Genomic DNA, 14210 nt, shown 5'->3' with positions numbered 1-14210 from the left:
GAAACAAAACGCTCGCGAGCGGATTTCTTACGTGGAGGAGAGTTATATGAGTTAAGGGTAAATCTTCTGTTAAACCATGATTATATGGGCAATTATAATCCATCAAATATTTCTGCTCGCTCTCGATTGGTCTAAATGCATTACGCGACCGAATATTCCCCAGTTAGGGAATATCCAGAGTAATCGCCCATGAATCCGATAACCCTTAAATTGATGAATTCGATAACATTTATGAGCCCGGAAAATTTCCTCTAATGTAAACCTATTCTTAGATGTTTCCAGATCATAGTTAAATTATATTGGTAAATAAGCTTCTCCGTCGTCGTCCACATTATAGTCAGTCGTATATAATAATATAGTAGATAATCAGTCAGGTTTTCTCGCTGCAGTTTTAGTTTCAAATCTTGAATTTACTCGCATTCGATAAAAATAAAAATACACGAACTCTAGTGACCGATTTTAAACTCTAGTGTCCAATTTTAAGAAACTAGAGTCTCCAGTTTTGGACACCAGTGTCCCATTGTAAACAAGTATGCGGTTATGGACAATAGTGTCCAATTCTTGACACTAGAGTCCAATTTTGGACACTAGTGTACTGTCTATTTTGTTTACTATTGTCAAACTTTAGACATTAGTGCTTAAATTGGACACCAGTGTTAAAAATCGGTTGCCTCCAAGGCTCGATAATCTCCAGTTTCCGACACTAGTATTCGATTTGAGACAGTCGAGTCCTATTTTGGACACTGGCGTCCGATTATAGACACTAATATCCGATTTTGAACACAAATGTCTGATTTTGGACACTATCGTCCAATTTTGGACACTATAACTATAAACATAAATTTGGTTAATTTACAGTTGAAGCGATTATTTGTATATCACAATTATCTTAACTATTACTAATTAACAATTGGTTCATGCTTTAGCGTGCACTATCAAGTTATGGAGCACGCGGGAAGTTTGGAGAGCACGAAAGAAGCGTAAGAGTTGCCCGAGGCGATAGCCGAGGGCAACTCGAACATAGAACTCAAGAAGCTAGAGTTGACAACTCGAACTCAAGAAGCTAGAGTTGCCCGAGGCTATCGCCTCGGGCAACTCTTACGCTTCTTTCGTGCTCTCCAAACTTCCCGCGTGCTCCATAACTCGATAGTGCACGCTAAAGCATGAACCAATTGTTAAATAATGATAATGGTCTTTACTAAAAGCAATAATCCATAAACTGTGTCATTATTTACAAAGAATGAAATATAAAACAGATTAAGATAGAAAATATAACTAAATATTAATGGCAGACAATGCTAAAAAGAAATCGATCTATTTACAAAAGTGGATTTAAAACGCGAAGTACGAACTCTAGGCAATATATAATCATGGCCCCTGCTGCGTAATTGCCTAGTAAGTCTCGGCGGTAAAAGATCACCATTTGCGGTGGTATTTGAAGTGATCTTGATCCATAGTTTGCCATCTCGACTTTGCACTTTATGAGTTCATTGTCTTGATAGTGTTAAGTTTCTTTAAAGCTATTTCCCTGTCTTACCTTGACATATATGTCGTAAAATTAATTACCAGTATTGGTCACCAGGGATATTTCATAGAACGATGAATTTTTTTATTAGGTGGCTTCTACTCTGATACTCTTGCCTACGTCGCAGAAGGCTGCAAGAAATGTCCAAATGGTTCTTATATTGCATTTGACAAAAAACCTGGCAAATCAATCCTCGATTGCAAGGCATGCCCCCTTGGTAAGAAACTATAATGACCTAACTCGGCCCCCCTCAGTACCCAAGCTACCTTGAGCTCAATACTTATCAGGCTTGTCTCAAAATGTTCACTCTTGATTTATAGTTAACTTCGAGAAATAAACTAAAAACTTTTCAAAGTTATCTGCATGTAAACTTAATTCATACCACACTATTTTTGGTTTAGCGTTTAGTCCGTATCGTTAGGGAAAAGGCTCCCAATGCCTGTTAGCTATTAATTTAACATCGATTTTTAACTAGGAGGCGTTGCATTTCCACTCTGTATACAGGTCGAGAGAAAAATGGAACAAAAATATATAAACTGATCTGATGAATAAAAAAATTAGTATCGACATAACATACGGCAAAACAAATTGAGAAAAGACGGAACTGGATTTGCCGAAAGGTTAAATAAGTCAAGGAGTTACCTTTTAGGAAAACATAAGAAGAACAAAACTTCAATAGTTTTATTTCAATTAATAGAGAATTTAACTTTAGTGCCAGTTGAGTAACATGAACTACATTTATACAATTTGAAATTTTCATAGGAACGGAGAGTGACTTTTTCGCTGGATATCGTGCTTGTCCTTGTTTGGATGGATTTTATCGAACCCATCTATTTGCTGGATGTCGCAAATGTAACAAAGGTGGTGGACTGGTTTGCCAAGATGAATATGCCTCATTAAAACCTGGATATTGGTGGCAGTGGCGTAACGAGTCATACAGACAACGTTACCAGGATTTCATACAGAATCTTTTGGCTTCTCTTCCAGCATTGGATAATTTTTCCGTACAATACCCGCATGCTATCCCAGCAGCCTACAGGTGCCCAATAGAGAAGTCTTGCAAGGGTGGCCTGGACTCGCCGTGTGGAGATGGGTATGAAGGTCCACTTTGCGCAGTTTGTTCTTCAGGATACTACAAGCAACTGGATACCTGTGCAAAATGTCCTTCAAGGGCGTGGATTGTGGCACAGTTATCGATCATCGCGCTCGTTTTATTTCTTATTTTCATATTCCTGAGCTGGAAGAGGAAGGCAACAATGAGAGAGGACCGAGGCCAGTATCTAATAGATATGTTTTTTTCCAAGCTGAAGATACTTATTGGTTTTTATCAGGTCACACACGGCATACTGACAGCTTTCTCGTACATCGAATGGCCAGATTCACTCCAAGTTGTCGCCACTTATTCCGGAATACTTCAGCTGAATCTGTTTCAGATCGCACCCCTCCACTGTCTATTTCCAGGGTTACGTGTGGACGCCTTTGGAGAGCTGCTCTTGATTTTAACAGCGAATGTCACTGCCATTGGCGCAACAAGTGTGGGTTACATTGTGTATAAGGCAATGATCTCGAGAGACGACGAAAAGCCAACCAAAGTCAGGCAAACGAAACGGCTGCTCTATAAACATATATTTTTCTTTTTATACGTGACATACCTGGGTACCTTTTCCAAGACAGTCAACGTCTTACCATTAGCTTGCAGAGAAGTCTGCAGAGATGACAAAGAAGAGTTGTGTAACAGGTACGCCAAAGCAGATTACAGCATAAAATGCCAAGGAGTCACATACAACCATTGGATGATTTTAGCTTACGCTTCGACCGTGTACGCTGTTGCCCTGCCCGCCGCTTTGTTTATCGCACTTTGGAGGCAACGGAGAGCTATCTTGTCTACAGAAAACCATGTTGGCTCTGGCATGGAGATGATTGATGGGTTGAGGTTCCTTTTCGAGAACTACAAATCTGAAGCCTGGTACTGGGAACTAGTTGAAATGTCTCGCAAAGTTGTACTTACTTCTGGTGTTGTTCTTATCGGACAGGAGAGCAGATCCTATATTGGCTTGGCTTGGGTCGTTGCTGGCATGTTTGGGGTGCTCTTCTGCTGGGTGAAACCCATAAAAGATGCTTCCGAAAATTTACTAATGTCGGCGTCCCTCGCCGTCACCATCGTAAACGTGGGCATTGGCGCTGTCAGCAGAATCCCAGCAGAGAATATATCAGACACAGTGGATCAACACAAAGACGCAGCAGTCATGAAAATACTCACGCTCGGTGCTAATACTCTGGTGATTGGACTGGTTATTGGTAAGAGAGGCTGATATTTAAAATTTGATATATAATATTATAATAATATTAGTCCTATTTCAAGCCAAGCGCATAAGATTGATCAGTTTTAATACTTTCCCTCTTCCAGGATATCAACTGAACTGTGGCTAAATGTAGAAAACCCCCCATATATTTAAGACAACTGTTTTCTCTCCTTTCGTTCTATTCAGAAATGGTTCCGGCTAAAGTGGTGCATACGTTGGTATCGCCTACTATAAAAATTGAAGACAGAATAGGAAATAAATTTTTCTTTTTAAATTCTTACACATTAGCACAAAAGTAACTGAATCTTTGAAAAAAAATGTTACGCCCAGGACTATTGTTAAATCAACCGCACGCAAAAGTTACTTTGCTTATAATTGTAATAAAGCAGGTCTTTCTTTTATAAAAAGCATTTTTAAGTAACAATGCTTGGTTTTATCTTTACTTCAGTTCAGTACTCAATCTTCTTGTACAAGTACTATCAAAATTGGCGCAAAAACCCGCAGTGGTCCTTTTCTTGCTGTCTGGGCTTGGTACTTCCCCTCAACGACTTGCAAGGACAAGTTCGTGGTATGGTTGGTAATAACTTGATGAAAACTCAGCTTGACACAGGAGGAATAGAGAAACCGTCTCTTGCTACAGCTGTGAAAGACAGTGGAGCTATAAGTTTCACTCTTCATGTCGACAGCATAGATGAGATCAAAATGGAGTTTCGCAAGCGAAATGTTGGAGTCGTTAAAAACAGCAGCAAAAAATGTCATCGTTCCACTCAAACGAAAGTCTTGGTGCTGCCTATCGCTTCAAAAGCGTCATTTGGATCGTTGGCAGACACTCGGCAAATGCATAAGTGAGTGAACTTTTACTTAAACATTATGATTGAAAATACAGAATACTGTATACGTAGGTTTGTAAAGGCACTTATTTTACTAAGGTATCCGAAAAAAACAAGAACAATTACAATAAGAAAAACCCTTCCGGCTATCTTTGCAGAGATTTCGTTTCTAAAGATTTGTACATAGTACAGGTGGAAGAACAATAGAACACGTAGTCCCCTACTAGGTTCATCCACCTAAACCCAACCCACCCATCCCACCCCGGGGAGGACATACGTCACATAGTAATCTCGTGCGTGGAAAATAAACGTCTCCTTCCCCTCCTGCAGGAGACAGGTCCTAAATTTATTTGTCCCTATCCGAGAAGACTAGAATATCTAACCATTTCTTGATATAGAAAGGTAGCATATTATTCTCAAAATATTCTAAGACCTTGAGTGTTGGTCGGGCCGGGGCTCGAACCCTCGACCTCCCGCACAACAGTCCAGTGCTCTATCCATTGAGCTAACTGGGAGGCGATATTGGTGTAAAAGGTGATTGGTCGACCAAATCTCTTGGAGAAAACCTGATTGAAACCAAATGTCCCAATTTTGATCAGAGGCTTCTATCAAACCACGTTACAATGTTACAACGGCAATTCAGAACAGAAAGGAATCTGAATATAATCAGGTTTCATTTTGTTCCCTCTAGCCTGGTGTGCCAACAACAGAACGGGGAAGAGCTTAAATAGTTTGTGTGCAAAAATAAATGATAAATAAATAAATACGTAAATTGAAGCTTCCCCTTAGGGGCTTTTCAGCCACAATGTAAACTAACTAAGTGCTTAAAAATCTCCACCGGCAGAAGGCAGACCAGTGGGCTCTTTACAGAGCGCAGTTGAGGAGTTGAACTAGGGACAACCGAGAACAAATCCAGTGAGTGGCAGGATGGAGGATTTGAACCCGGGACACCGGATTACAAGTTCAGCACCCTAACCACTCGACCAAGAGTGGTTAGGGCGTTGAAAAAAGGAGATCCTAAGTTGCAACAAAACTACAAGACATCTCTCGACATGGGATACAGATTCAGACGATGCGCAAAAATTGAACTCGGGCTAAGGAAATCATTAATCCAGACCCCGTCTCCCTTAAAAATAGTGTCCGTTTGAATAACTATCGAATGTTCACTTTATCTAGATATGAAACAGTTGAACATACGATGGCTCTTCCTGAAGTAGAGGCTAACGCACCACCAGAGCAAAAGAAGAATAAGGCAGAAAATTGTGCCTCAGCAAAGCAAAAGGAATACTCGAAGAATGAAACAGAAAGTGGCGCTTCAGGAGAGCAGAAGACCTGCATGAAGGATGATGCATGCTTCATTTAACATGGGACTGTTTGCTCTCTCACGACCCGTTTAGTTTATGGAAAAACCAGATAGATAGAAACAGTATGGCAACACGGTTATATAATCTTCTTCAAATAGTAGGGCGGTAGAACCAGAAGAGCTTCTTTTTTTGATAAGGTGCTATGAAAAACTTTGTTTTTTGATCCCAGCTAGCGGGTAGGCTTTCGGGATTATCATTATCTACAGTACGGCTGCAAAAGATCTTCCAGTTAGTAGTATAGATTAGTTGCAATACCGGGGAGTGCTTTCGTGGCAAAATCCATAGCCTTGGGAAGTAGTTTGGCTCCAAGACTGAGGAGTGATGAGAATTAACTCCCACCCTCTCCAGTTTTTACCACTTTGCCAAAGATTACCTAATTTATTGCTGTCCACATAAACTTTTTTTCTTTTAAATCGTTGGGTTGTTTAGTAGAGAGGAAAACTTCTGTTATTCTTTTGGACAATCTTGGGAATTGCAGTCGCATTGTCGTTGATGGCGCGTGCGTCATCAAAAATCAACATTTTCACCTTTTCATCGTAATCACCAGTGTTATTGTTAAGTACTTCTGAGAAAATCTTACGAAGCAAGGAAGGTATGCTTGTTCCAATTTCATGGAAGTAGCTCTTTCAACATACTAAGGAACGCCTTCATCACGACTACCAAAAAGCCATTAAATCTCGATCACGATGAGGAAATAGATTTATTAACGAGATCATGAAATAAGAATTTCACTGAAATTTAAATTTCTCTTAAAGCACACAAAGAGCTCGATGGCAAAGACATTACTAACCTGAAAATAAGTGGTCACATAACAAATCAGCAAAAGTCTTAGTAGGATATCTGCACCTAACGTTAGTATTCAGTAAACGGATTGGCCGTAGCACTGAACGTCACTTAAGCCAGAAAAACAACTAAACAAAACGGAAGAAGGTTTAGGCTTCACTTTCAAAGATGCAGTACATGTAGCAGTAGCCTAAATGTTTATATAAAAAGCTCACACCGTACGTAGACTGTCAATCTGAACCAGGTGTACATGTATTAGATGAACGCTTTGTGTCTATCTTAAGATTTCTGAAATTTGCCGAACGGATGATCTGCATTTTTTAAGCCACACAGTCGTTCATGTTAGGTATTATGTTCTCTTTGTAATCCAAGTTTGTATTGGTAAGCTGCGGTGTGGAAAATGTAACAAATTCCTTTACCATCATTACTCTTGGTTGCTATTGATGGGATAACGCTTAGCTGGAGCAACAGTTGGTGTGACTCAAAAAGCCACATAATTAGCAATAAAATAAAAGACGTGTTGCTGTGCACCTCTTGGTCTTTCTGCCGTGTCTTAAGTTAGCAAAACGAAGGAGCAAGTTCCCTGTACCTCATAGTTGTTGCAAAAAGTATGGCTGCTGACGGTTATCTTATTCTTTGTTCTTGTAAATTATCAACATAAAGCTAACGTTGCTGGGAAATAAAACAGTAATCCCTTGAGTTCCAACGAGGTTAACAAGAGTCCTGCAGCGCTTTTGATCTTGAGAGGTCTTACCGCTATCGTATTCGTCTAAGGAAAGATCCATCAGGATACAGTGTAGGTTCTTTGTAAAAGCTTTCCCAAAGGAAGCTTGAGATTTCTATGAGAAATATCTCAGTCACAAACGTGTGGTGGTTATGAAAATAATATTATACTTACCAGGTTTTTTTTTGTTGAAATGTTCTAACTGGTTATAGAAAATATCGTTTTCATCGTGGTATTGTAGATAGATGAACGTTTAATTTCTTGCGTGAAGATATAGAGTCAGGCTTATCTATTGTCTTGATCAATACAATTAATAGCCTGACTCTACATCGTGAGACTAACGATTAAAGGTTCATCTATCTATAAAACCATAATAAACAACAACAGTTTCTATCACAGTCAGACTCTTGCGAAAACTCTAAACTTCATACAGAGACCCGTCCTATCTCGCGATATAAATTTTTTGTGTGCTCCTCACCGATCCTCGTTTGAAGTATAGTAGGAGCTCCCTTTTTCTTTAAGGTCACAATATTGTAAGAGTAAAACAGGAATGTTTTACAAGTGTCAGTATTTAAACATTTGCGGATCCTTCCCATCGAGTTTAATGTGCGAGTTACTCCTCTAAAAATCTAATTGATGTGCTCATGCCAATATAGAGATGTATCTTGAGTCAGGACTTTGTAGGAGTTTTTTTACCTTGTTAATATAAATGATTCCAGAAATTTTCCCAATAATGAGTAAGGAAGTCCTTGGAATAGAGCATAACGTTGAGTGATGCAATAGATAGATTGAATGATCTGAACACTTTTACGGCCAAAAAAGAACAGACCTGGTTAAAATGGCGGACTACTAGGTAGGATGAATTATAACGGCCCAAGACAGAGCCTTGAGATACCCCAAGTGTAAGAGTAGACTGAATCCGAGAGGGCGCCATTAACACGGACAGATTGTGAGAGGAATTTGTCAAGCGAACAATCATATTGAGGTAATTTGAATATATCAACAAAGTTGAAATGGTAAATTGGCCAACATTACGATTATAAATGCTGACGTTTCGAGCGTTAACCCTTCGTCAGTGAATAGAGGAATTGTAGGTTGTGTGTGCTTTTAAAGGCAGAAAATGGAGCTACGTTATTGGTGGGAACATGACAACGAGAAAAACACGAATAAATTAGTGGAGTGAAAAGCGTTCGTTGATACCCGTGGGAATTAGACAGCCGGTTTGAAAGATGAGCTTTTGTTCAAGAGTTTTACGGCTTTCCGTGCTACCTAAGTGTAAGGATAGACCGCAGATTGCCATATGTTGCTTAGAATGATTAGGTAAATTAAAATGTCTAGCGACTGGTTTCGATATGCCCTTGTCATTCCTCTCCACGTCGCGAAGATGTTCTCGGAATCGGTCACCTAGTCTTCTACCTGTTTCACCGATGTAGATCTTTTTGCAATAAGTGCAAGTTATGCAATAGATTACCTTGGCGGAGGTGCACGTAAAGTGATCGGTGATCTTAATGGATTGTTTGGGTCCTGATATTTTCTCAGTGTTGTGAATGAAAGGACACGTTTTGCATCGTGCACGAGCGCATTTAAAAGTGCCTGGTTGGTCATTAGTCTGAAAAGAACTTCTGACCAAAAAATTGCCTATGTTTTTGTCGCGCTTGAATGAAATGAGCGGAGGCTGCGAAAAGATGGTGCTTGAGGCCTTCCTATGACCTTAAAATACATGAGATTATCCTTACCACTGCTTTTCATATCCAGTCGTAATGATCTTAGATCAAATGGTCGTAACGCTGGTTGTGAACTACACGTTCGAAAAATCCTCATAACGTCTGGAAGCCGAAAATTGACCAGAAATGATTACAGCTCTTTACAAGCAAAATCAGCTCTTATATATTTAAATATAAATCCAGGAATAGGTTGAGAAGAAAGTACAAGGAACCTAAATATGCATATACCGAGCAACCCTCAAAGCCGGACGTTCTTGGGACCGGAGGAAATGTACGGTTTAGAGAGGTGTCCGGTGTACTGAGGTTTTACCCATAAGGCAATTTTATTCAGCATAATGTACTGTCAGACTGTAAGTACCAGTACATCGGCGACAAAATTGGTTGTCGAATCCCTTGAGAATTTGCTACTAGTGATAACAACAATGATAAATTCATCCTTACTAGCAGCTCATTTTCCGGATGTGTGGAAGGAGGCACTTGTTGATCCAAGATGTAAGAAAGCGGAGGTGAATGACTTCAACAATCTTCGACCAGTTAGCAATCTTCAGTACGTCTCAAAACTTGCAGAACGTGCAGTGTTTGATCAGGTGCATGCTCATTTGTCCCAATCAGTCTGCTTATAGAAAGGGCCATGGTACAGAGACAACGCTTCCAAAGATACAAAATGACATTCTGATGTCTGTGAAAAGTCAACATGTTGTATTATTAGTGTTACTCGATCTTAGCGCAGCATTTGACACCGTGGACCACTCTGTGCTATTATCCCGCCTCAAATCTAGCTTTGGAATAAGAGGGACTGCATTGAGGTGGTTTTCTTCGTACCTCTCTGGGCGCATTCAGCGGATTTCACTCGATGGATACTGCTCAGATACTTTCGATCTTCAAGAAGGCGTTCCCCAAGGTGTTATGCTTGGGACCGCTATTGTTCAAGATTTATGCGAGCAAATTATCTGAAGTGGTTGGTAGGCGCCTTCCTAGTGTACATACGTATGCTGATGATACGCAATTATATTTGTTATTTAAGCCAGAGTCTGCGTCAAGCGCTCAAGATGCTGTTGCTGCCATGGAACATCGCATACGTGACATACGAGCGTGGATGTTATGGGACAAGCTTAAGATCAGTGATAGGAAGTCAGAATTTAATTTTATAGGGACACGGCAGCAGTTGTCAAAGGTCCATATTAGCTCTATTAAGATGATGCCTGCGTATCTTCAGTTTCCTCTGTGAAAAATTTATGATCTTGGTTTGAATTGAATTGAATTGAATTGAATTGAATCTTTATTAAGTCATAAGATAAATAATCACATATCCTATGTTACAACATTAAAAGAAGGTATACATATAAATTACAGAGAAAATCAAGATAAAAATTATAAGACTAGATTATGTTTAAAAATTAAGCGATTAACAAACGTGTTTTTGAACCTATCAGTGTTTATTTTAGGATGGTGACTTGTCTCTTTCCTCAGATTGTACTTGGTTGATTTCTTTTTTGGCATTATAGCTCTTAAAGGGTGTATTGTGTTATTAAAAACATTCTTGAAGATACGTGTGTCCTGTTGAACTAACAATTCATAAACATTAATGTGGTCGGATGTATACTTGCGCTTATAACATCGATCTAAGAAACATTGGATTGTTGTTAATTCGGAATTTACAGCGCCAAATACGGACAGCCCGTATAATATATTTGGTAGAACCAGATTTAGAAACAGATGGTCTATTTCGGCCTGATTGTACCCTTCTTTCCTTAAAGATCTTAAAATGAACAGGCACTTGTTTGCTTTGATTAGTTTTTCCCGAATATGTGTTATGAACCTACTGTCTTCCTGAAATGTTACCCCTAAAATAGTAAGCTCTTTTGTCTGTGGTATTCCAGACATCATCGGAAACTCTATTGTACAACCTTTCTTGCGGAAAATGATTTCCTTGCACTTAGATGGATTGCTACACATACCATTACTTCTAGACCACTGGGAAAACTGATTAATCAGTGCGATAGAATTGTCATTATCACCTATCACAGGCGAGATAATGGTTGTATCATCTGCATATTTTACCAGCACGCTCTCATTGTCCAAGTGTATCTCTAAATCACTGAGAAAGACATTGAACAAGTGCGGCCCGCTGACACTTCCTTGGGTGGTACCTTTGTTGACACTTTTCCATTTTCCAATAAACCCATTTCTAATGACTCTCTGCTGCCTGTCTTCCAAAAAGCTTAGATACCAGTTAACTATAAAAGGATTTAGGGGGAGTTGCTTCAATTTGTGTGAGAGGAGATCATGTTTCACACTATCAAAAGCCTTGCTGAAATCCATAGCGAATAGGCGTACCGCTTTGCACTCTGGGATATCAAGATATTGATTGACAGTATGTTGGATAGTCAGTAGAGCATTGGTACAGCTCCCTCCCTCTATGTATGCAAACTGTGAGATCCCAGAATGTTCATCGAAGGTCTCCCTTGCGTGTGTTCCTAAGACAGCTTTCTCAAAGCACCTTGCGATGACAGGTGTCACATTTATTCCGCGGAAGTCTGATATTCCCTTAGGTATATCAACCTTCGGCAAGGGGTACAGGTCTGACTTTTTCCAAGAGACAGGCCAGGCGTGTGTTCTAAGAGACAGATTCCAAATCCTGGTGATCACTGGAACGAATAGCTCGGCGTGGTCTTTCCATATAGTATACGGGATGCCATCTGGTCCGGTTGCTGTTTTCTTTATACGCATAAGAGAATTCAGGACTTGTCGCTCTGAGATTTCTGGGACTTCCTGATCTTCACTGATCTCCAGAGGTGTTGGCTTTCTGTAGGCGTGGTCAGTACATAGGTCACCAAAGTAGTCATTTAACGCGTTGAGTTCGTAGTGGCCAAGAGATAGAGAAATCACCGGCTTGCGGCGCTGAGATGTTTTATCCACTTTTTTCCACCAATCCCGAGTTCCAATAGAGGCGATAAAGTCCCTTCTGTTTCTGAAAATCACTTCAAAGATCCTGTTATTCATAACTTTAAGACGGTCTTGATTACTGAGTGATATGCGTGATTTGGCTCGTATCATCGATCGAACGAGCGGAGTCATCCAGCCCGGGTCTCTTGAAGACATGCGCACCATTTTCAGAGGCATGCAGCTATCCAGGTGCCCTAGGATGGTATTTTCGAGCCTACCAACCACTTCATCGACATCAGTTTCCTGTATCATATCATCCCAGTTTTCCTTCGCTAACGCGATATACAGATCACGCTTTCTATGAGCCCTTTGGTCACGCACGTATACTTTACGGCGGATAGGTGGAAGCTTTATACCGGGTGGTAAAATAACTCCCATGTGATCCGTCTTGGAGAGCATGTGAAAGGGATAGCACTTTGAAAAGAGATCCGTGCGGTTCGTGAAACAGTTGTCCAAACAAGAATTCCCTCTGGTGGGGAAATTAACCAGAGCATTCCAACCAGACATTTCTTCGAAGCGTTTGATATCCAGTTTGTTGACATCGCCACCGCACAACACAACTGTTTGTGGATGTTTGTCTAGTATATTATCCACGGTATTTACAAGATGATTCATTAGATCGATCTCTGCATAATTAAATTTTGGAGGATGATAAACTCCACATATTACAAATCGATGTCCCTTGGGAAGTCGCAAGATCTTGGGAAGTCGGAAGATCTTGGTTTGATGACAACATGAGCATGCATGCTCATATAAATCACACATGTAAGGCTGCATATTACCATCTAATTAATGTAAGGCGTATTAGGAAATACTTAAGTAATGGGGCAATACAATCATTAGTTCACACACTAATAATTGGACGTATTGATAACTGCAACAAAATTCTATGTGGACTGCCCCTAAAGTATGTTAACAAGTTACAGCGCCTTCAGAATTCAGCATGAAGATTGATTTTCAATATACCAAGGTTTGACCATGTGACACCAGCTCTAAGATCTCTACACTGGCTTCCAGTAAAATTCAGAATCGAATTTAAAGTAGTTCTAATGACTTTTAAGGTACTCCATGGACTTGCCCCCAGATATTTGAGAGATTTAATTACTATTAAAGAGAATAGTGGTTATAACCTTAGTTCAAATAAAGGACTTCTGTCGTTAAAACCGAACAAAACTTTGAAAACATCAAGTGATCGCGCATTTTCTGCTGCAGCACCCAGACACTGAAACAGCCTCCCTCTGGAGCTTCGTAACGAGAGAAACTTGTCAAAATTCAAGAGCTCCTTAAAGACTTACTTTTTAAGATTAGCTTTTTATTAGATTTAATTTATTTGATGTACTTATTTGTAAATAGTTTTTTTATAGGGTTATGTTTAATTTTCTTCATATAATTAATACTATAATCTTACATACCCATATATATATATATATATATATTTGTTATATAGATACTGATGAAATACCAGGATTTCTCCTTTTACTAAAAAATCATATCTTCACCGCGCGCAGGGAAGATACTATTTTTATCTTTCACGTGTGAGGATATTGGTGTGGCCATGGTTACCAACATAATTACCCTATTGCTGTTTCGAAAATGAATAAAAAAAGTTGTCTTTTATGTGGAAATTTCATCAGTATCTATATAATAAACAGAACATTACATGGCCGCTTGGGGATACGAATTTTATCTTCTCGTGCTGAAAGTATCTCTCACTCGTCCGCTGCGCTCACTATTTAACAATTATTCCACGAGCGCGCGTTGGATATGAGATGATAGATAGCCAACGAAGCCTGTAGCGCCGAGTTGGCTATAATCATCTCATATCCAACAAGCGCGAGTGGAATAATTGTTTTATTAAAAACGCCCCCAAGATCTTAGACAAATCTTACCAAATCTTAAATTAATTAGCTCCCTTTCAATTTTAACCCGACGCGCACGCTTACCATATTTGTAAATTATGGTATATTGGCTCATATACCATAATGGCTAAGCCAATAAAAAGTCTTGAATT

The 14210-nt window shown here is 39.6% G+C and overlaps 1 protein-coding gene across 1 annotated transcript in view; it reads left to right on the top strand.

Annotated features, from left to right (window-relative positions):
- LOC111325962 (uncharacterized) overlaps window positions 1-7333 on the top strand; it is a 60120-nt gene extending 52787 nt beyond the window's left edge. Inside the window, exons 52-55 of the mRNA XM_088741555.1 lie at window positions 1617-1742; window positions 2288-3823; window positions 4277-4673; window positions 5835-7333. Coding sequence (XP_088597681.1) covers window positions 1617-1742; window positions 2288-3823; window positions 4277-4673; window positions 5835-6021 — 2246 coding nt within the window. The 3' untranslated portion in view covers window positions 6022-7333. The remainder of the gene's footprint in view (window positions 1-1616; window positions 1743-2287; window positions 3824-4276; window positions 4674-5834) is intronic.
- Window positions 7334-14210: the final 6877 nt, after the last annotated feature.

The sequence above is a fragment of the Stylophora pistillata genome, chromosome 12 (assembly GCF_964205215.1).
Source record: "Stylophora pistillata chromosome 12, jaStyPist1.2, whole genome shotgun sequence".
Lineage (NCBI taxonomy): Eukaryota > Metazoa > Cnidaria > Anthozoa > Scleractinia > Pocilloporidae > Stylophora > Stylophora pistillata.
The sequence above is the reverse complement of the archived record's forward strand: the minus strand, read 5'-3'. Positions and strand labels throughout refer to the sequence as shown.